Source organism: Drosophila willistoni, chromosome 3R, assembly GCF_018902025.1.
Source record: "Drosophila willistoni isolate 14030-0811.24 chromosome 3R, UCI_dwil_1.1, whole genome shotgun sequence".
Classification (NCBI taxonomy): Eukaryota; Metazoa; Arthropoda; class Insecta; order Diptera; family Drosophilidae; genus Drosophila; species Drosophila willistoni.
In genome coordinates this window covers 26,164,158-26,186,544 of record NC_061086.1, presented here as the reverse complement: position 1 = coordinate 26,186,544, position 22,387 = coordinate 26,164,158, and the positions used below count along the sequence as shown (strand labels likewise).

General features: G+C 36.5%; 3 protein-coding genes across 6 annotated transcripts in view; 1 reads left to right on the top strand and 2 right to left on the bottom strand.

The window, feature by feature from the left end:
* The window catches only part of LOC6647951 (tyrosine-protein kinase Fer), a 32,681-nt gene extending 20,385 nt beyond the window's left edge, over positions 1 to 12,296 (top strand). The window contains exons 4-14 of one of the 4 annotated variants that reach the window (XM_002069781.4): positions 5,683 to 5,779; positions 5,847 to 6,183; positions 6,263 to 6,541; positions 6,605 to 6,782; positions 6,980 to 8,593; positions 10,199 to 10,573; positions 10,638 to 10,851; positions 11,162 to 11,248; positions 11,309 to 11,437; positions 11,496 to 11,678; positions 11,745 to 12,296. In XM_002069781.4, the coding sequence (XP_002069817.1) occupies positions 5,683 to 5,779; positions 5,847 to 6,183; positions 6,263 to 6,541; positions 6,605 to 6,782; positions 6,980 to 8,593; positions 10,199 to 10,573; positions 10,638 to 10,851; positions 11,162 to 11,248; positions 11,309 to 11,437; positions 11,496 to 11,678; positions 11,745 to 11,896 (3,645 nt within the window). In that variant the 3' untranslated portion in view covers positions 11,897 to 12,296. Of the gene's footprint in view, positions 1 to 5,682; positions 5,780 to 5,846; positions 6,184 to 6,262; positions 6,542 to 6,604; positions 6,783 to 6,979; positions 8,594 to 9,616; positions 9,867 to 10,198; positions 10,574 to 10,637; positions 10,852 to 11,161; positions 11,249 to 11,308; positions 11,438 to 11,495; positions 11,679 to 11,744 lie in introns of those variants that run through there. The other 3 variants (XM_015177379.3, XM_015177380.3, XM_047013694.1) reach the window with 3 other exon arrangements.
* A 50-nt stretch (positions 12,297 to 12,346) lies between these two features.
* On the bottom strand, positions 12,347 to 14,775 carry LOC6647895 (L-threonine ammonia-lyase). Its single transcript, XM_002069782.4, has 6 exons — positions 14,452 to 14,775; positions 14,324 to 14,394; positions 13,372 to 13,822; positions 13,131 to 13,316; positions 12,968 to 13,074; positions 12,347 to 12,898 (listed from the first exon to the last, which is right to left on the bottom strand). The coding sequence occupies exons 1-6, from the start codon at positions 14,728 to 14,730 to the stop codon at positions 12,520 to 12,522; spliced, it is 1,473 nt and encodes a 490-aa protein (XP_002069818.1). The 5' UTR covers positions 14,731 to 14,775; the 3' UTR covers positions 12,347 to 12,519.
* An 854-nt stretch (positions 14,776 to 15,629) lies between these two features.
* Positions 15,630 to 17,088, bottom strand: LOC6647896 (phosphotriesterase-related protein). The gene is made up of 5 exons (XM_002069783.4): positions 16,993 to 17,088; positions 16,422 to 16,934; positions 16,189 to 16,353; positions 15,907 to 16,124; positions 15,630 to 15,844 (listed from the first exon to the last, which is right to left on the bottom strand). The coding sequence occupies exons 1-5, from the start codon at positions 17,009 to 17,011 to the stop codon at positions 15,707 to 15,709; spliced, it is 1,053 nt and encodes a 350-aa protein (XP_002069819.1). The 5' UTR covers positions 17,012 to 17,088; the 3' UTR covers positions 15,630 to 15,706.
* Positions 17,089 to 22,387: the final 5,299 nt, after the last annotated feature.

The following is a 22,387-nucleotide window of genomic DNA, read 5'->3' as shown; positions in this document are numbered from 1 at the left end:
GGGAGCTGAAAGGAAAGAGAACACAATAAAGAACCCAAACGCAAACCCAAACCCCCAACCCCAACCCATACCCATTTCAGGGCCTAAAGCAATATAGCCTGAATCTGGGCTTCAGCTTTTGAGTTCCCCCGTCTCGTTAGCTGCGCATGCGCCGCCGCAGCGAAAAATACTTTATGGATCGGGATTGTTGCAGTTCAACATTGAAGTTAAAGTCATAGTCCGGGAAGACTTTTCTGTATGTATGTATGTATGTTTGTAGGTACCTGCCACTTAGCTTTGGGGCAGAGCTGTGACTGCAACTTAATTTCTGGCCGCTTGCAAGTACTTCATCATGTTTGAAGCGGCAGTAAAAATAAATTAACAAAGCTGAAGCCTCAACCGATCACCATCAAGCCAACCAGCCAACCAGCCAACCAGCCAACCAACCATCCAACCAACCGACCACTTCCCGACTTGTCTAGCTACTCAATACAAAGTTTTAATAACTTGGCCAACATAGCCCAGAGAGTTCTCTGTGTGTTGTTGGTTTGTGTTTGAGCACTCCCTTGACATCAAAAGCGCAGCTGTGCATGCTGTGGATCAAGTTCAGACTATGTACATGCGATATAGCCACACAATACATACACATATACCTATACATATACAAAGAAACATGCACATATATGTATAGGCGCCCATATAATGCCAAAGCCCCATAAATTGTGATTGAAAAAAGGAAGGCACCGAACAGTTTATTGAGTGCAGAAACATTTGCACTCTACAGAATTAAGAAATTCAATTCAAAAGCTATACAAAGTTATGTCTCTCTGTGTAGTCAAGTCAAATCAAGTAGTGTAAGTCTTTTCGAAATGGGCCTATTCCAATTTCCAACTGGTGAGCAATTGAATCATTTGATTTTCAGTAACAACTCTTAGGAGGATTTGTTTAGTAAAGTTTTGAGAAATTTATTTATAGAAAACTGAGTATTTTTAGGATATAACAAAGATGAAATCGGGAAAGCCCTTGATGAATTCTTGGGGGAGGAAATTATAGAACTTTCATCCCCCAATAGCGAGTATTTTTTTCTAAAGCTCCCAAATTGACAGATTTCACAGACTCACTCCTCGAAGTTCACACTTAGACCTTTTTGAACAACTGTCTAAAAGAGATCCTTAACAAGTTTAGATTCATTAATGGTCGGAAAGATATTTGGCTCCTTGGCTGTTTATCTCTAGAATTATGGTGTAAAGGCTTTATAAAGGATAAGAATTATTAGTATATACAAGTATAATCGTAGATAAAATTTCGAATAGTTCCTGGAGATGGCAAAAACATCCGGAAATAGTTCAGTTCCTCTCCTTCACTATATACTCCAGTTAGAGTATACGTCGGAGAACTATATTTTATCAGATTTCTCATTCAATGGGGTAATGAGGAGGGGAAGGGTTGGGTTCGGGGCCTCTATATTGCTTGGTTTCGTTTCTTTTTATGGATGGATGTATGGAAAACAAGTTGCAAGCGACACGTAGGTGGCTTTGCTTATTGAAAAGTGGTTCTACAGCATCTCCTGCCTGCGGCGTTTACAAAAATTGAGACCTCCCGGCTGTGTCTGTGTATGTTTATGGGTGTGTATGTGTGCGTATGGCAACAGCCACAAACGAAAGACTCAAACAACAAACTTGCCAAAAATACAACAACAAAAAAAAAGCTAAAGAAGAAGAAAATGTTTGCTTAAGCCACACTTTCACTGCGAGATAAGCAGCAATTTTTGCCATTCTATTCTTTTGTCTCGTTTCGACTGAAATAGAAAGTGCTCAACAATATCATCAGATATAATTTAAAATGAATTTATGCCCCCTCAACGTCCATTCGTCAGTTCCAGCTCTTTCACCTGGTTGAAACTGGCATGCAAATTTGCTGTTTCTTATTATTTTTTTTGCACAAATGATATTTAAATATCAGAGCAATGAAAGTGAAGATATTGCGTGGCAATTATGGAGACTGAGCTTTGTTTGAACAACAAGTTAACAGCAGCAGCAAATAACCGTTACCAAAAATGAGATTCCCTGTAAATAAGTATTAGCGTGTTCATTGTAAGCTTGCAGTTCATTGACCTAGACCCCCGCCCCGCCCCGCCCTTGTCCCACCCCACACTCGAGAAGTCGTCGTTGGCTATTGGCTGATTGACCAATGGTCATAAATTTGCATAATTTGCAATTGCAAGAGTCAAAATTGACTTGACATTGTAATATTTCATAAACGATAACAACAAAAACAACATGGAAACTATTGTCAATGCTGTCAGCGCTTATGCAACAACAGCTTGTGATGCCGCACCGCCTGGCGCTATTGGAAAACATGGAAATGCCTCCCCACTTTGCCACCTTCCCCGCCTCCCACCGCCTGTACCTCTTTGACAAACCAGTCGCATTGATTTCCCAACGACTATTTCCTATTGTCCAATACAAAAGGGAAAATCATGACATTTTTTTTTATATTTTTGGTTTAAATCTCTGTCACAGCTTGTACAGCAAAACAAAAAACTATCTCACGCCTTTGTGCCCTGCTCGTAAAAAGAAAATTTGGGAAAAAACCCCAGAGAAATGTTATGGTATTTCCATACCGAAGCTTTAATACTCTTACAGAACTATATTAACTCCGAAATGGACTTAATAGAAAATTAGTAAAGCACTAAAGATAATATACATATTTTTGCCAATATAATTTCCTCTTTTAGAGATGAGAATGGAGTAAAAATATTTAGAATTCTTAGCATTAAAAGTCTTTAGAAAACATTTGAAAATTTATAAAATCATTTGTATGATCTTTAATGCCACATTTTGTTTGGGTCATACATGGTAAAGTTTGTTGAAAAATATATAAAGTAAAGGCCTAAATTTGCCTTTCTCATCTGCATTTGGTCCCTTCTGTTACTACGAACAAGTTTCCCCTTTGATTGCCTCAAGTTCTTTAAACATGTTTAACCATTATCGATCCTTAAGAATCCTTTAAACTATTTCGAATAACCATAGACAAATACAGAGAGACCTACAGACTTAAAAATTTTAAACAATAAAGATAGAGAGAATGGAAATGTGACAAAGTCCAAGTCCCCCAGTGTTGGGGTTAGAGTATATTGTATTTGTCTGTTGGTTATTATTATTGCATCACGTTCCGCAATACATTTGACAAATTTATTTTGATTAAAAGCAATTTCTGGTTGAAATTGTTGATTGAATTGATTTCTTTATCGACTTAACTCAAAAAGGGGTTGTGGGGGGTAGATGCTCTGGGAGGGAAACGGATGTTTCGCTTTTACAATAACAAGCATTAAATGACTTGTTTTCTATTCATCGAATGAAGTGGTTAATTACAGTGAATTGTTTATGATTGAATAATATTCGTTAACTGTTTAGATCGACTTAAAACAGCAAATGGCAATAAATCATCATTCGCATTTCTATACTTTTCGCCAATCAAATTCTTACAAAACAAATGACATATAACTGTCAGATTTCGACTTGAATTGAGGTCAGTAATATTTCAATATCTTCTATTATTTCGTTTTCCTTTTGTATATGTCTAACAATTAGGCAAGATTTTTGCTACTTTGCCAAAGAATACGTATGTATACAGACATTCCTTTTCAGAATTCGAAACAAAAACAGAATCAAGCTGATTAATGCAAAACGTTTCAGTTGGCTCAAGTTGTCACAGTTTCCATTAGGTCATCGCCGCATTTACATAGATACATACATATATATATTCGATAGCAGAAGAAGACTTTTTATGTATTTTGCTTCTAACGTCATTGAATCATCATAAAAAACTCTTGGCGCTTTTCACTGCGAACCACACCAAAAACCCAAAAAATTGGCGTGAGAAAATTGAGAAAGTTTACTCAGTTGCAGGTGGCATCAAGTAAGCAACTTTCCCGGGGTCTCTGTGTGGATTCTCTGCAAACTGAAATCAAAAAAACGAGAGAAAAATTGGCAATCATTTGTAAACAATGTGTGAGGCGAGGTTGGCAGGCGTATTGACTGTTTATGTTTAACTTTTGGCCAGAAGTAAGAAATACGCGGCTCATGACCCACTTTCAAACCATGTTTCTTTTTCTCTCTCTCTCTCTCTGTCTCTCACGCTCTTACTGTCCCTCCCTGGCTTGGTGCTCTCTCTCTAAACAACTTTTTAGGCAAATTAGCAGCTGCGAAGGCATTGAAAGTTGCTTAACCACTTGCCAAAAAGGTGGCCAGAACATTACAAAAAGAAGAAAAAGAAATAAACAAAAGCAACACCCAAAAAAAACTGTATTCATAAGCACAAAAATTATTGCTTTATTACGTCGACAAATGGGAGTAACTGACCATAACAACAACTATATATAAATTGCAACAAATTTAAACAAATATTCAATGCCAAATTGTGTTAAGTGGGTCAACACACACAGACATTCAGATATTCGCTTTATTTTGAGGGTATTCGATTTTCTATTTCTAGTGCATTGAAATTGAAATTTCATTTGTTAATTAAGCGTATTGTCTCCACAGTCATCAAGCTATGCTAACTTATCAATCAATCAATCGATCAATTAAGAAATTAATTAAATAATTTATGAACTGTTTTTACAAATTTAAGTACAAAGATTATCTCTGTTTATCCTAAAATTGTGTTCAAGTCAAATATTATTACAGTGTTTATGCATATTTCAATTGAAACTTATAAACATATAAAACTCACAAAAATTGTAAATATATCTCTAATTGAATGGTTCAAGATCCCAAATATTCGAATCTTAAGTCGTTTGGAAAGTTGCGGCTACCTCTACGATATGCAAGAAAGTACATGATTGAAGCCATCGAGCATCGAATTCGAAAGACAAAGTTGCGAACTTAATTTAGACATATTCAAATTTTCCATACTTAAATAATTTAGCTGGCATACTAGGCGTATACGTAATTGAATCTTTAACAGAAGAAGAAGTATCAGTTTATGGAATAAAAAACCTATAAGAAACCTATTTTTCAACTTAGATGCAGCTTTAGTAATCGAATCCTGTTCGAATTAATTTAATATCTTTGGTTTTATCGTTGCACTGCAGCAACATTTGTTACTAAACATTGTTGCAAGCTTTGGTGAGTGTGTATGGCTGTGTGTGTGTGAGTGTGATTGTGGTGTGTGTAGTTAGTCAGCAACTTTGCAGCTGCTTGTCTAACTGCACTTTGTTGCCATTAGTTTGCTGTTTTTTTGAAGTTGCAGTTGATTTTGTTGACAATGTTAACGGATGTTGCTAGCTCAGCTGGCCGATTGCATGTTTTGAAAAGTGGCAAGGGGCAAGGGGAAAGGGGGAGCCAGCCAGTTGGTGGTTTTGTCCTTTCTGCCCAGTCAGTTATCACTCATTTGCTGTGAGTTTGCATAATATGCAGCAGAAACGTGAGAAAATGTTTGGCCCCAAAGAAAGTGTGAGAGACAACTCCTCCGATTGCCATTACTGGCTTTATATATAGAGCACACAACACACGTAGCATGCAGCCTGAGGTTTTGTCATGATGTAATGTGACAAGCTTTATTTTGGGAAAGTGGTTTAATGGCACAGGCCACACACACTCTCACACACACTCACACACACCATAAAAATTGCTGAATATATACTTATTCGGAACCGCATTGTGACCACAACTTGTTTCTTTTTTTTTGCTTTTGCAGTTGACTGACGAAGTGGTGCGTAAGAAGAGCGAATACCAAAAACATTTGGAGGGCTACAAGGCGTTGCGTACACGTTTCGAGGAGCACTATATAAAGGGTAAGCCTCCATTCCTCCATTGCGGATTATGAATAATCTCAACACTTTCCACATCGTTTTCCCCTAGCACCCGGTCGGAGTGGACGTAAACTGGACGATGTTCGTGACAAATATCAAAAGGCCTGCCGCAAATTACATCTGACACATAACGAATATGTGCTATCCATTACAGAGGCCATTGAGGTGGAGAAGGATTTCCGTACAGTCCTGCTGCCAGGCCTCTTGGAGCACCAGCAATCCGTCCAGGAGAGTTTCATACTCTTGTGGCGCAATATATTACAGGAAGCAGCCCAGCATGGCGATCTAACATCAGAGAAGTATACAGAAATCCAGCAACGCATAAACACTGTGATAAGCAATATAAATCCAGCCGAAGAATATGGCGAATTTACCGAGAAACACAAGTAAGTCTATAGGAGATATAGAGGGTTTCTGATATGAAGACTGAATTGACTGACTCAATTTCTTTTGCTCTAATTACAGAACATCACCGACCACACCGTTGCTCTTTCAATTCGATGAGACGCTCATTGAGGATATACCCGGGAAACTGCAATCGAGTACATTGACAGTGGATAATCTGACTGTGGATTGGTTACGTACACGGCTCCTGGATCTGGAGGCGTCTGTAAAGGATTGCCAAGAGAAGCAGCTAAAGATGATTGAGCATGTCAATGGTGGTTCACCAAAGGCCAATGGGAGCATTATATCCAATGGTAGCAACACTTCGAATGGAATACAATCTAACAAGGACAGTATGTGGTGAGTTATCACTGCAGATGAGGAATAAAGTCCTCTCTAATATATGTCTAATTTTCTTGGCAGTCGACAATCAAAGGATCTGAATGCCTTACGTTGCCAGGAGAAGCAAAAACAGAAATTGGTCGACATGATCAAGTGTGCATTGAATGAAGTGGGTTGCGAGGAGCTACCATCCGGCTGTGATGATCATTTAACGCTCGAACAGAACTTTATCGAGAATGGCTACAATAATGAGCAACAGGTAAGCTAAATGGAATTGGATGGCTATGTCCTTGGTGGTGGATACGTAGTGGGATAGTAGGTGAATTTTATTCTGTTAACAATCTCTTTTTCTCTCTGGATGCCGCCCATCTCTCCATACACACACACACACACATTTCCCTAACCCTAACATCTCTCAATCTCTTTAAAACTCGTCATTCTCACGCTGTTCATTAGCGTTCGAACTCGACTAGTTCTCCCGGTTTGGGCATCATGAACGAGTTGATGCGACGCGGCGGTGTCCTTACGCTGCTTCGGGGACGTGGCCGGCATTTTAAGCGTAAGTCCACACCGCAACCCACAACACCGATGACCAGATCCAGGCAGGGAAGATTCAACAAGATGCAGCCACGCTCACAGAGCCTGGGATCGTTGTCGGTAGGGATGCGTAGGGATGTGGGTAGTCCTGCACGTTGTTATGAGCCCATTACTAACCCGTTGCGTCTGGCGGCCAGTGTCGGTCATAATCTCGATGAGGAGATTGTATTTAGGTCGTCATCGCCGCCAGTTTTACCCCGTCTACGGCGCACGCAATGTTCCATGTTGTGTTTGGGTGAAGATGAGGAGCCGCTGCAGCCGTTGCCAGTGGTGTCCTCCGATTCTCCAGCTGTTCCGCTTACCCCCCGCCTAACAGTTGCCGCCGTTACTAACACGAATAACAATAATCACATCTATGCGGACTTGGAGCTGGCCACAAAAATAACCTCGAGCGATAGTCTAGAGGAATTGCCAGCCCCAAAACGTGAGCAAATTGAAATTGAAATCAATGGAGAGGCGACGCCACAACCACAAAACTCCATTGACGCTCATCTGGATAGGATTGATGAGATAAATCGTGTTTTAGACGATCGCCTTAAGCGTTCATTGCAACCGATTGCAAGTGATGTGAATGCCATTGAACGAGTCGATGATGCGGTAGCTGCTGCTAATGAGGAAGAGTCGACCAAACAGGTGAAGACACGACACGTTAATGGTGGGCCATCCGATGCCGAGAGTCAGGCCAAACGTAGCTCTAGTTCGAGCTCAGAGTGTCGTTCCTCCAAAGAAATGGGAGCTGCCAAAAAACGTTCGCTATCCTTTACACAGAAATCGATAAGCAGCATTTTTACCAATCTGAAAGAGTTCTCTCGCAGTCCATTGGCTCGCATGGCAAAGACTTCAACCCTAACCGAGGAGGAGCAACAGCAGCATCCGCATCAGCATCAACCGGAACCAAGTCAACATTCCAGTAGTAGTGAATCCACACAGGGTGCAAATCCATGTGCCTCACAGTCAACAATTATAACAAGTACGATAACTACAACAATTACAACAACTACATCATCAATGACACCGTCCAAAGAAACCTCAAGACTGAAATTCAAAGTGCCCAAAATACAAAAGAAATCGAAAGCCATACGCCAGACATTCCGTACCAAGTTGCTCAATTTTCAATTGAAACGACAAACAAAGCCATGCAAACAGTGCACCAAACGTCGTCGCATCCATCCAAGCAAGAGTGTACTTGATTTTGCCAAAGAGTTCGAGGCTGGACAGGATGAGCAGTTCTGCAATTGCCCTACACCAGTGCCCACAACGAAACTCAAACGACCCATTCAGGTGACTAGCCAAAAAAAGAAGATTAAAAACAGACAGTCGCATAGCTCGGACGACGATGACGACGACGACGATCATCTTCATCAGGAGCAGGAGGAGGAGGAGGACTTTGACCACGAGGAGGATAACAGCAGTGACTGTGATGTGCTTAGCATGAAGGACCATTGCTATTGTGTGCCCAGTTTGGCGGCCAGTGTGAGTCCCCCATCCACCCACAATCCATCCCTTCACCAACAAGCAGCGCAACAATGTCCACTCCTCGCACTCTCAACAGTATCTAAACACTTTACGAATAATGTGACGAATGCCAGATGAGCGATCCTTGGCTCATCCATCTATACCGCATTGCATTGCCATCTCAGCCGTAGTCGTAGTGGCTTCCTTTCAGTATTGCATGTTGATTGATTTGCATGTTCAACAACTTTTGTGTTCAACTTTTCTTTGTCTTCAATATGGAAAGGGTAGGAAAAGCTCAGATACCTTCGAAAGCAAAAAGGGGTATATTCGTTTTGTTTACAAATGTATTTTTGATTAGGATAAAAAGGACATAAAGAATTAACACAATGAAACATAGAAATACTTTAATGCCCATATATGTATATACATATATATATCGATTTTAGCCCGTTCAGACGATTATATCATCAATAATTCACCTATATTCTAAACTTTGTTCTCCTTTTGTGGAAATTGAACTTTTTACAAATGAATAGAGTTTACTTCAATGAACTTTAAGGGTATCTAAACATCGGCATGGCCAAAGTTTGGCCATTTCTCTGATTTTTATATAGACACAGCTAAAAATACAACGCGGACGCACTTGAATCTCTGTCAATCTATTTTCGATCTATACAATGAACTTGCCAAATGAAAACTCTTTCAAACACTTTCAATACTTTGATTTAAATTTTGTTCTTAAACTTTTTAGTGAAAGTTTCGGAAAATCTATATCAGTTTCTTTCATTATTTCATTTAGTTATCTTACAGTCTCAAAGTTTATTCGAAAGGGTATTGAATAGTTGGCTTTACTTTTTTTAAAAAACCTTCATTGAAAAGTTCTCATGGCTAAATTTACTTATAGCAGCAAAAGAGCGAGACGCACATTTGCCAGTTCAGTTCATTCAGTTCTCTCTGATCTGGCTAGCTGCTTGGACAGCCCAGAGACCATTAATCCGGCCAAAAAAAAAAAAGAAACATATATATCTATAAAATGTTTGGCGTCGACAAACTGTTGGAAATAATCTGTATTTGAATAGCGCCCGTGTCTTTTCCCGTGCCTTCTCCTTCCCCACCGCATCTCTTCTGAATTGCGCAAGTGATGAGCAGCAACACTTCCGGCCACAGTCCACAGAGTAGCAATCCTTCCATTGGTGGTGCACTGATGGATTGCAGTATCTTTGAGACAATATTATTTGCCGGTCGTCCCGTTCCGCCGGCTCGTAGAAAACGTCCCAAATCCAAATTGTTTGTGAGTCACCTGTGAATCGAGAGACCTTGACCATTTTCCATATTGAATGTAGTAATAATTTATTTATTTATATCTGCTTTAAGTATTTAATGTTAATTTAAACTGTATATACTTTTGATTTTTGCTGTTCTTGTTTTTGCTGTATATAATGCAATTTCGTCAGAGTCAATTGCACCCACGCATTTCCGTTTGGAATGGCGTATTAAGCATTTTTCGTATTATTTGGAATTTATTTTTGCTCTGCATGAGTTTTCTGTATACTTGACTAACTAATCTTAGAGCATTGTGATGATTTGGACAAGGGATTAACATAATTGTTTAATGTTTTGCAGCTTTCACTCTCAACGAATCGTCCACTGTACGAGGAGGAATGGTTCCATGGGGTCTTGCCACGTGAGGAAGTTGTTCGTCTGCTCAATAATGATGGCGACTTCTTGGTCCGCGAAACCATTCGCAACGAGGAGAGTCAGATTGTGTTGAGTGTCTGCTGGAATGGACATAAGCATTTCATTGTCCAGACCACGGGCGATGGGCACTTCCGATTCGAGGGCCCACCATTTCCCAGCATACAGGAACTGATCATGCATCAATATCATTCGGAACTACCAGTTACAGTTAAATCGGGAGCCATACTCCGACGACCCGTGTGCCGGGAACGTTGGGAGCTCAGCAATGATGATGTTGTCCTTCTCGAACGGATTGGCAGGGTAAACACAACAGAAACTTCTTTTCATTTGTAGTTTTTTATTTTAAACTTTGTTTATATTTTAGGGAAACTTTGGCGATGTCTACAAGGCAAAATTGAAGTCCACCAAACAAGATGTGGCCGTCAAAACCTGCCGCATGACCCTGCCCGATGAACAGAAACGCAAATTTCTGCAAGAAGGACGCATTTTAAAGCAATATGATCATCCCAATATTGTCAAACTGATTGGCATCTGTGTACAGAAGCAGCCCATTATGATAGTCATGGAATTAGTTCTAGGTGAGTAATATCTAAGAGAGATTCCAACAGAGCTTGCTCAAAAGAATTTAGTTTAGTTTAGGCCCTAAACTTTAGGCCTAGACTTAAGGGCATCTAGACTTGTAAGCTATGAAAATCAAAGATTTTTGACAACAATTTATAGCTTGATGGAAAACTTTATGAAAATATTCCTTAAAATCGAGATGTTCGGAAATTTATAGACCAATGAATGGTTTGTTGGCTTTTAAAACTCTCGATTTAGTTCAAGAATATGTCCTAAAAGGTAAATACTTTATAAGAACCCCTTCTAATTTGCTTCAACATTTAACAGGTGGCTCCTTGCTGACATATTTGCGAAAGAATTCAAATGCTCTGTCCACACGCCAACAGATGGGAATGTGTCGTGATGCGGCTGCAGGTAAGAGTGTTGAAAAATTCTTCCAATCTCAAATTATTGATTTTCCATAATCCCAATTAGGCATGAGATATCTGGAATCAAAGAATTGCATACATCGCGATTTAGCAGCGAGAAATTGTCTGGTCGATCTGGAGCATAGTGTAAAGATTTCCGATTTCGGCATGTCACGCGAAGAGGAGGAATATATAGGTAATCCATACAGTTAGATCGTGTGAAAAGTATCCTCTAACATTTTGAATTTCTATAGTTTCCGATGGCATGAAGCAGATACCCGTTAAATGGACAGCACCCGAGGCTCTTAATTTTGGCAAATACACATCATTGTGTGATGTTTGGTCCTATGGCATATTAATGTGGGAAATATTCTCCAAAGGTGATACACCCTACTCGGGTATGAGTAATTCCCGGGCCAGAGAACGCATCGATACGGGTAGGTATTGAATTTGAAATGGACAAATGAATAGAGTTCATTCTGTGTTTCTTTTGATTCTTAAAGGGTATCGTATGCCTACTCCGGAGAATACGCCACCGGAAATGTATCGTCTAATGCTTAAGTGCTGGGCAGCCGATGCCGAATCTCGTCCACATTTTGATGAAATCTATAATGTTGTCGATGCATTGATCTTGCGTTTGGATAACAGCCATTAAGATCTTCAAAAACAAAAAACAAAACAAAACAAAAAATCATCATAATCAATGTAGATTTTATAGTTAGTAAGCGCTTTTAAAGTACATCAACGAAATGCCTGTATTTACTTATACATTTTATCATATAAAAGAGAGAGAGCGAGAAGAAATCGGATATTTATATATATATATATTTTATAGCCATGTAATATGTAATTGTAACTGTAACTGGTGTGCTTCTGTCTGAGCGAATCCTTAATGTGCCAAAAAAAAAACAAAAAAAGAAACAGGAAAGTAATGAAAAACGAATGGAATGATATGATATCCCTTTTCGAAATTGATTTGTGTGCTTGATAAAAACTGATTGCTAGCCTAAACTATAGAATTTCTATTTGCTTTTGTTTTGTTTTTTTGAGTGTTTTTAGTTTTTAAGAACATTGTGTATATTATTTATGTATATCTAACTGTCTATTGTATTTTGTATATTTATTTAAATTGTATTTACATTATTTCTACCACGACTATCATTACGTTTACGTTTTAAGTTTAATAGTTCTTAAGGTTTTTTTTGGCTGGAAAAAAAAAACACAAATATATAAAAATCACATGTATACATCCAAAATGAATGTTGGATATGTGTATAATTAAGTTGCAATAAGTGGGTTTTGGGTATCCGCATTGCTATTATCCATTAGAGCCAATGGCACATCAGAGAATTCCACTTTGGCATAAAACTTCTTGAGCTCATTCTTCAGTTGTAGACTGTGCGACCAATCCAATGTCTCACAGACAACTTTCACCTCAACTGTGTAGATATCTCGCAGCCAGGCTCGCTCATGCATAATATCCTTGATGGAGACACCAATACGGACTAGCAGGGCACACAGATCATTGATGCCTCCGGGACGGTCACTGACCTCCACATTAAATTTAACCAGACGACCCAGAGCAGCCAAACCACGTTCCAGACAACGTCCAAAGACTGTGGTATCGATATTACCACCACACAACAGGACCACAACTCTATAGAAACAGAAATTTCACTTTGTTGTATATTTATATCTTGAGGTGACTCCATCTCTTTATACTCACTTCTTGCCCTTGAGATCGTCTAGATGGCCAGCTAGAATGGCAGCTAGACCGGCTCCGCCAGCGCCCTCTACAACACATTTCTCTTCTTCCACTAGGCGCAATATTGCCTGAAAGATCAAGTGGATTAATGGATGGACAACTAATACACCTAATAGAGACATACCACGGCTATGTACTCCTCCTTGACCACTACCATGCGATCAATTAGAGGCATGGCTGTGCAATAAGCATTGTAACCCACTTTGGGTACTGCCAGGCCATCGGCCAAAGTGTTCTTAATGGAAGTATCTATGGGTCCCTTATTTTCCATGGCCCGACTAAAGCTGGCACACTTCTCGGACTCCACACCCTGTGTTTAAAAAGGGTTAATGCCATTCATGCCTTGGCTTGTGCGTAATACTCACTATGATCTTGGTTTTCGGGGATAGAGCCTTCACAGCTGTGGCTATGCCTGCTATGAGGCCACCGCCTCCCACAGGAACCACTACTGCATCTGGCTCAGGGACCTGTTCCAAAATTTCCAAGCCAATTGTTCCTTGACCCGCCATAATATGCGGATGATCGTAGCCATTCACATAGAGGAGATTCTCATCGATGGACATGCGCATGGCCAGGGATTTAGCTTCACCCATATCATTGCCATCGACAATCACTCGGGCCTTGTAATTGCGACACTTTTGTATCTTCATAATGGGAGCCGCTGTGGGCATAACCACAGTCACGGGTATATTCAGTTTCCAGCCATGATACGACAATGCCTGGGCATGATTACCCAGCGAGGCGCTAATCACTCCCTTTCGCTTCTGTTCCTCGCTCAGGGAAAGCAGGGCGTAACGTGCTCCACGCTCTTTGAAACTTTGATAGGAGAAAATAATTAATGTTGTTGATCATAAATAAGCGAAGCAATTAGCAACACATTAATATTTGGTACCAGTCTTGGTTATTAAACTTTCTTATCAATCTTATCGATGTGATTATTTTTAGTCAGCCAATTTTGCCACAACTACGTAGTAAACTGGGCAAACTGAAGACGCCGAAACGACAAAAAAGGCGCGTGGTCAGGCCATATACAATAGATGATTAATCAAGTTCTTAGGGTAGGCAAAAAAAAATTGGATTTTTCTACGCCGACTATTATTGTTTTTTTTTTCTTATCAATATAAACGACTAGACAATATAGAATATATATACTATATATGTGATTATTGATATTGCACTTTCGACTTGCATTATCTCGAACAGCTAACATTACGATGCGCATCGGAATAGATTTTAGAAACGTCGAACTACGAGTCGAATTTACAAGCTGATCTTGAGCTGGCCAAATGACCTTTGGACTCTTTTTTTGCCACTCACCTGCCAGTGTATTGTAGGAAATCCTTTTTCAAATACAAGTCCATGCCATACGATTCCGATGAGGTAGATTTCTGTATTAATAAATTATTAGTTATCTATCTCGAGATCTATTTCGGTTCTATACTAACTGGACAAGGAGTACGCTCTACTCCGCCTTTGATTAGAAAGGCAGCCGAGGTGACATCATGAAAGGAAATGCGTTGCGGATTCTTGGGATCACAAAATGGATCAACTATTTCTTCAGTTCCTCCCGAAACATGTCGGGGTCTCAATTTAATATCACTAACTTTCAGTCCATTTGAAGAGGAGCCATTGGTATTGACTTTGCTGTTCCCATTTGTGCTTGGAACAGGTATGGAAAGGGTTTCCACAACCGTTGGCGTTTCAATTTTCACTGGCTTTGACATTTTTGTGTGTGTTTATTCCAACTGCTGCCGACAAATGTCTATAGACTACTGCATAATAATGCGAATCGACATAGCTCATATATGTACGTATATAAAGGCAAATCAATTGAGAGTACTATGTACATTATATTAACGTGCTGATGGTCGTAAAAACGGCACCTTTTTGGTTCGATTAACTGTGGCTGTGGTCATTTTATGAGGCCTGGCCTGACGACACGTTCATCGTGCTGATAAGCGCCGCTTTCGTTACCAAAATATATGCCAAAAAAAATAAGAAAACAAAAGCAACCGATAAGGATTGTGATTTTCTAACGAATTCGGGAATCATCACTCTCGAGAAAAACAAGTCCAAAGAACTTGACTCGTTAATATCGAAAGAAAAACAACATGAATGTGGGTCAGCGATAAGGTTTCGCTTACAATTAGCCCAAAAAAAGCAAATGAAATGGAAAAATTTTGGTTATTTTCCAAGCATTTTGAAAAATCAGCAGTCCACGAAATATTTCCATACCTGTGAAACACTTTTGGAAAATGTGATCAAATGGGAAATGGATGGATTAGTTTTCTAATACTTTAATGTTAAGTATGTTACGTTTTAAATTTTCAATTTCAAGTCTCCCGTTAACTAAGACTGAAAAAGAGTGTGACCAGAGAAGTAAACCAGATTTAAATATTCATTTTCTATGTTTAAATATTTCTTTAACTAAACTGTAGCTCATTAGAGCATCATATAAGCCAAAGACTCCACAGATTGGCACGAGCCCCAAAACAAAATCCAACTGATAAGCCAAAATTTGTGAAAAGACACACCCAATTTATTTATTTTTTTTGAAACAACAAACAGAGCTTATCTAATCGGGAATGAGCACTGATAAGCCGTAGAGATGCAACTAGAAAAATAAACACACAAATACGATTCATTGCAAAGTTCAGAAACATATAAATTGACATTGACAATTAAAAATACCCTAAGATTTCAAGGATTAAAGGCTAACCAGTTGGCTGGATTGGTAACTGTCATTTGTTCCACCTGTTCGATGGTAACACCTTTGGCAAACATCCTTGGCAATATATTCATATGAATGTGATGATAACCATGACCGCCATATGAAGTCTGGGAAGAAAGTAAAAGAGTCAGCAAGTGGAAGAACGATCGAAAAGGAATCCGTAACTCACCAAGCGATGTTTTGTGTGTATATCATGGGACATGAGTAGTCTATCTACTAGACCCTCTTCAATTAGTTTCATTAAATTATCAATTCTTTGGCCATCCGAGAGCATATTGATGGTGGAATTCAATTGATAGTATGAGCACTCGGTGCCAAAGAGATCGTATTGCATATAACAACCCAATTTGGCAAATTCCAGCAGCTCATCGATATCGAAAATTGTGCCTACCACAAAAAGAAGAAGATTGTAAAGATCTTTCGCATGATGCAGTCAATTCCATTCACTTACGATCCAAATGCGACATGACACACTTATTGGCTCTTCCACCGGCTTCCATATACAGACGCATTATCTCGAATGGAGCATTGGTCACACGATGGGGATGTAAAGAGACGCCACAGCCCAAGACTTCTTGAATCTCGCCAGCAGCTTGAAGGGAATGTTTCTCGAATTCTAGAATGGACACACCAAAATTACTAAACCAAAGTTCCATAAGATAGATATGGATGGATGAATCCTACCATGAACAGGATATACACTAGCCACCTCTCCAATGAAACCACATTTAACGGTCTCACCATTGACTTGAATGCCCGTGATAATATCCTTGGAATAGAGATCACTCATTTGCTCCACGGTGAGGCTAGCATGACTGGCATCCTGTACGGCATGTATATAATGCCCGGTGCCGGCAATGAAATGAACCCCCGTACTTTTGGCCAAATCGACAATAAATTCCAAGTTACGTTTCAATCCATAGCTACTGTTCTCCACAATGCTGCCGCCTCCGTGTTTCTTATAGAGTAAGACATCCTTTTTGGCTGCCTCAAGAGCTTCCTCATCGTAGAAGCGTACATTCTCTTTGCTGGAATACGGATACATACGAACATAGCCCAATGTTGACATACTAATCTTGGCCTGCAATTCCCTCTCAAAATCCGCCGGTGGGGGTCTAAAGAAATGCTCAAAATCCAAAGCCACATGTTCGTGCGTCAAAGTTCTCCCCAGCAGATTGGGTGTGATTGCACCAAGAACTACAAGAAATCGAGATAAATGAGCACTGAAACTTATCTCCAGTCAACTGGCACTCACCGGTTTGCACAGTCGACATGTTGTTGGACCAAATTGGGGTCAAAATCTATATATATAGAAAGAGCTGCTTGCGTGCGAATGCTTCAGCGGTTTCTGTACAACTGAACTTCCATGGAGTAGAGGAGCTCAGCGTTGGAAATGGAGATAAATGAATATATATATACATATGTAAATAAATCTGATTTATGGAAATTTCTTTGTTCTCTCTTTCTCTTGTGACTTCAGCTGCTGCGCATTATCAGCGATTGCATTTGCTGATTCCATTATTTATCCATTTTATTAGACATCCATTAAGAAGTTGGTAAATGAAAATTAACTGAAAATATGCAAATTATAGGTCAACGCTCTGAATTTCATGATGTAGATGTGACTCTTCCTAAGTGATCTATTTGAAAAAGACCATCGCCAGAATACTCCTCGTAGATACAGAACTTAGTACCTACCAAATAGGATCATAAAGATAAAGATAAAAATAATTTCAGTCATAAGTCCAAACTTGATTACCCAAGATAAAAACAAAACAGTTAGTCAGAAGGATCGGGTGGGCACGAAAGTTGTTACACTAGTTAACAAATTTTCATGGAAATCTGACATTTTGGATGGAACGATTTTCTAAGATATAAAAATTTTAGCAGTTTCAGATGTAAAAACTTTTTTTTATGAAATTCTGATGTTTTGCATGGAAAAACGTTCTTAGACATCAAAATTTTAACAGTTTCAGATGTAAAATCCCATATTTTGGCGGATCTAGCCTCAACAGGGTTAAATAATCTACAAAGAATTAACATTTTAAGTCAAATACGTACTCCAGGCTTTGTCCAATCATATTCTTTCTGATCTGCACCGTGAATTAAAGCCTATTTCATTTAAATCGTCTAATTCTAAGGAGTTCTAATCTACTCTCTACTCTAAACTAAGTGAAACTGAAAACTGAAAATACTTGTGAAACTTTAAAACCAAGTTCAGATATAAATAAAGAACTAAAATATTTCAAAAATGTAGTGCAATCGAAAATGGAAAGTCTATTTAATTTAAATTGTGTTGTTGTTTTTGGATTAATATACTCTTTGCTGGTCTAAGCTATAAAACCTTTAACTAATTGCATTATGGCCCAAATGAAGTAAAAGTCGATAATACTTAAGAAAGTTCAAAAACAAGTTTAGATAAAAAGAAAGATCTCAAGCACTCAGACTTTAAAATTTCAACATTAACTTTAAGGATCTGCAAACTAAATTCCATTGTAATTATTTTATTACTTTTTTTAGAATTAAAAATTCAAGGATCGTTCAATATATTTCTCAGAATAATTCTCTTTATTAGTTCCATTTTTCTTCCGTTTTTTTGTTTTTTTGTTGTATTTTGTTTCTGTTTCTTGTTTCATGTTTACTTAGGTTTAATTTAATCAGTTTTAGCGTTTTCTCATTTATCAGATATAACATCTATATGTATATAGTCTATATATACGCATTTATACTTAGATTGTATTTTTTGTTTTGTTTTTCATCATTATTATTATTATTATTATTAATATATTATTTTAGCATGACATTTCTGTTGCTGTTGCATTTTATTTTTAAATTTAACTTTATGTATATATATATATATATATATCGTTTTTTATTTCACTTTTCTTCTTGTTTTTTAGATTTAGATCTTACAAGCTAACCGATTTTATTTTCATATATATATATATATTTAATATTGTAATTCTTGCGCTTATTTTTTCTCGGATTTTTTCTTCTTTTTTTTTGGGGTTTTCTTTTCTTTTCTTTTCTCTTGTTTGTTAATTCTTAGATAAAGCTACGCAAACTTACTCGATAAAGGTTACGAGAACAATTTGCTCAGTGATCAAGTTTTGGTAAGTGAGCGAAGTGGATTGGAGTGGAGTGGAGTGAGTGTAAGCAAGAAAGAAGAATATTTTTAAGCCACAAACCACAAAAATAAAAATATATATAGAAACCAAATTGGATTAAAACGATTATATAAGATACATACACATATATATATAGTTATATTCCTTATATGCTTCAGTTTAGTTTTAAGTTGCTGACTTTTGTTTTTGTTAAATATTTGTTGTTTTTTCATTTTGTTTTTTTGAACACTTTGCTGTGACTTTAGTTAGGTATTCATTATTAAAAATAAATTTTATGGCTATTACATAGAAGAATAAAAACAATAATAATAATCATAATAAAGAAAAACTGTCAACCTGCAGATCGTTAACGATTTTCCCCGTTTTTCCTATACTAATTTTCCTCTCCTTTTTAGCACCTTGGCAAACGACCGACAGCATTTTGAATCAAATGAAATTCAGATAAATTTTCAGGAAAAAAGCAATAAATTTTTGAAAAAATTAGTTCTTAGATATATGGGAAAACGTAATCGAACTTTTCTCCAGCTATATAAATATATATTTTTTTGATTTGCAATTTTTCCTTTTTTTTTTTAGCTTTTATTTTCATTTTGTTTTATTTTGGCTTATTATTGTATTTTTTTAAATTTTTTTTTCTTTTGTTGGTTTGTTTAAACTTTTTAATTAAAATAGTTTTTGTTGCTGTTTGTTACTGTATAAATATTCTATTTCTATTTAGATTTTCTAGCTTTACCATTTCTTGTTCATGCTCCATTTTTGTTTTCATTTCTCATTCTTGTTAGGTTGAAGTTTTCGGAGATTTTTTTTTTTAGTTTTCTTTTATTACATATTAGTACAATATTTATAAAGTTTTTATATATAAGATATTGATGCATTCGTATTCCCTTCATACGACAATTTGAAATTTAATTCAATGCACAAAAAATTCTCATACTTAAAATATTGAAATCTGTGCTAAGAAATTTTCTTTAAAAGGCTGGAAAAACTTTGAGTAGAGCTAAAACAAGAAATATACAAGTCTAACTAGAGAAGACAAATCGACAAGCAACTAGAATTTTCACGCTTTCAAACCTGCAAATTCCTAATTCAACTAAGCAAAAATTTTGTTAATAATGCAAACATAATAATAATAATAGAAAAAAATTTAGCACACACACAAAAAATCTAACTAAAAGACGACAACTACAAAAAGAATAAAGCGAAAATTACATAAATATATAATAAAAGCAAAACATTTGCTAAGATTTTTGAAATTATTAGAAATTAGTTATCATTTATCTCGATAGAACTTAGAATTTTTTCGATTTCCATATAGAACAAATCATAGCAGTTGATAAAGCTATAGCAGAAATATAGTAAAGGACTCAATTGAACATCATGCAAGTAAGATTGGAAGAAAAACTTGTTAATTATTTGGAAACTGCAAGAACATTTGAAAAATTTTGGATGGCCCCAAGTTAAGTTTATTCAATTGATGTTAGTTGAAGTGATTAGCAAAAGCAAATTATTGGAAATTGCAATCTCTTTTTAACCCCATATTTAAATTATTATTGTTTGGTTGTTTGTTTTGTTTTCTTTTTACTTTTCTTTCATAAAATTGTACTAATTAATTTTAAAGTTGTGTAATATAATAAAATATATATATATATGTATATACGTAAGTTTTTCTTGTTCAACATAAACAAAAAAACACAAAAAAATAACTAAACTGTTCATTAAAATTTAAAATGACATTTTTGCTGTTCTGTTGTTGTTGGCTGCTGTTGCTACTATTGTTGTTGTCAGTTTACACAATGCATTTGTTGTTGTTTAATATACATTTGTTTTTGTTTTTTAAATATATTTTGTACAGTTTATTTATTTTGCATTTGACTTGTGCCTATAAGTGAAATATATATTTCATTATTGTTTTTAGCTCTTGTTATTGACTCTGTTGCCTTCTTCTTTTGAATTTTTTTTATGCCGGATGGATGTATCAAGACGCGATATATATATAATAATATTTACCCCACAAACTATAATGATCAATACAGATGAAACTCACCACCAAAATTCTGTTTCTAATTGATATAAAGATTCCAAATTGTTAAGTTTACAAAAAACTTGAAGAAAGCTTTCCAACATATTTGAAAGAATTACAGATCAGAATTTAGATATAGCTCGATATGGGTACAGATCAGCGGCTATATGTTAAAAGGAAGCATTCTAAAAGACAATTCATGAAGTTTTTGTTTGATCTTTTGATCATTTTAAAAGCATTTTAGATGAAAACTTCAAACTAATTCAAAAGAAGACATTTTTGCTATATATAGGCCAGCAGATTTTTTGAAATCTTATTGATTTGACTCTCAATTAAACAATATATAGCTTGTGTGGTAGTTTAAAAATATCTATAGCTGTTTTCGGTTTTTATTTGCTTGATTTTCCGAAATATTTGTGAATAAAAAATAAAATTTATTGCATTTTCCTTTTTGTTTTTTTTTTTGTATCGTTTTTTGTGGTTTCTTTTTTAGTTATTTTAGTTTACTTTAATGTTTTAAAAGTGGGCTTGAAGGAGGATTAACAACAAAATTTATTTCTATATTTATATTTCTATATATAATATATAATTCGTTTTAATAAAAACTGATTTGTTTTTTGTTTTTTTGTGTGTGTGTGTGTTTTTTTTTAGTGTTTTTCTTTTTTTCTTGTGTAATTATATATAATATACTAAAAAAAAGCAAAAGAAAGCAAAATATTAATGAATTTATTTCGTTTACGCACACAGTTGATGCCTTTTTTTAATATAAACAAAAGAAAAAACTAAATAACGCTTAAAGCAATATAAAGTAAAAAGGGAAGAAAAAAAAACCTCGACAAAGAACCATGAAGATTTTTTAAAAAATTTTAACTTTTTTTTTTGTTGATTTTTCAATAGGTTTTTGTTGGGTTTTACTTCTTTACATATTTTGATAAAGAGAACAGTAGACAACAAAATACCCTGCTTGCTAGGGGCGAAACAATTGGTTTCGAGTGTTAGTTGAAATAGAAATTCTTCTTGGTTTCTAAAGCTTTTCGAAAAAGATTGACTTAAGCAATATGTGTGTAGATATATATATATAAACGATCCGTCAACCAGTTAGATGTTGGCTTAGCAAGCAGCGCATTTTATAGTAGAAGCACACACACACACAGACAGCTAAACCAGTATAAAATACAAAGTGTATGTCTGTGCGTGTGTGTGTCTGGGTTGGAAAGTCTACCCTATATATGTTAATCTATATGCATATATATATATATTTCTGATAAGTTCACAAAACTATTATTATTTTGGGGTTGTTGACAAAAAAAAATTAATAAAAAAAATCAAAATCAATTCAATTTTAGATATAGATTTAGGTTAGAAAAACGCAACACACTGCATTATTTCTGCAATTGCCTGCTTTGATTTACTAATTAATTATAATTATATATATATATATATATATATATATATAGAGATGTATGTGGTTTGTAGTTGCTGTTGGTGTTGTTGTGGTTGTG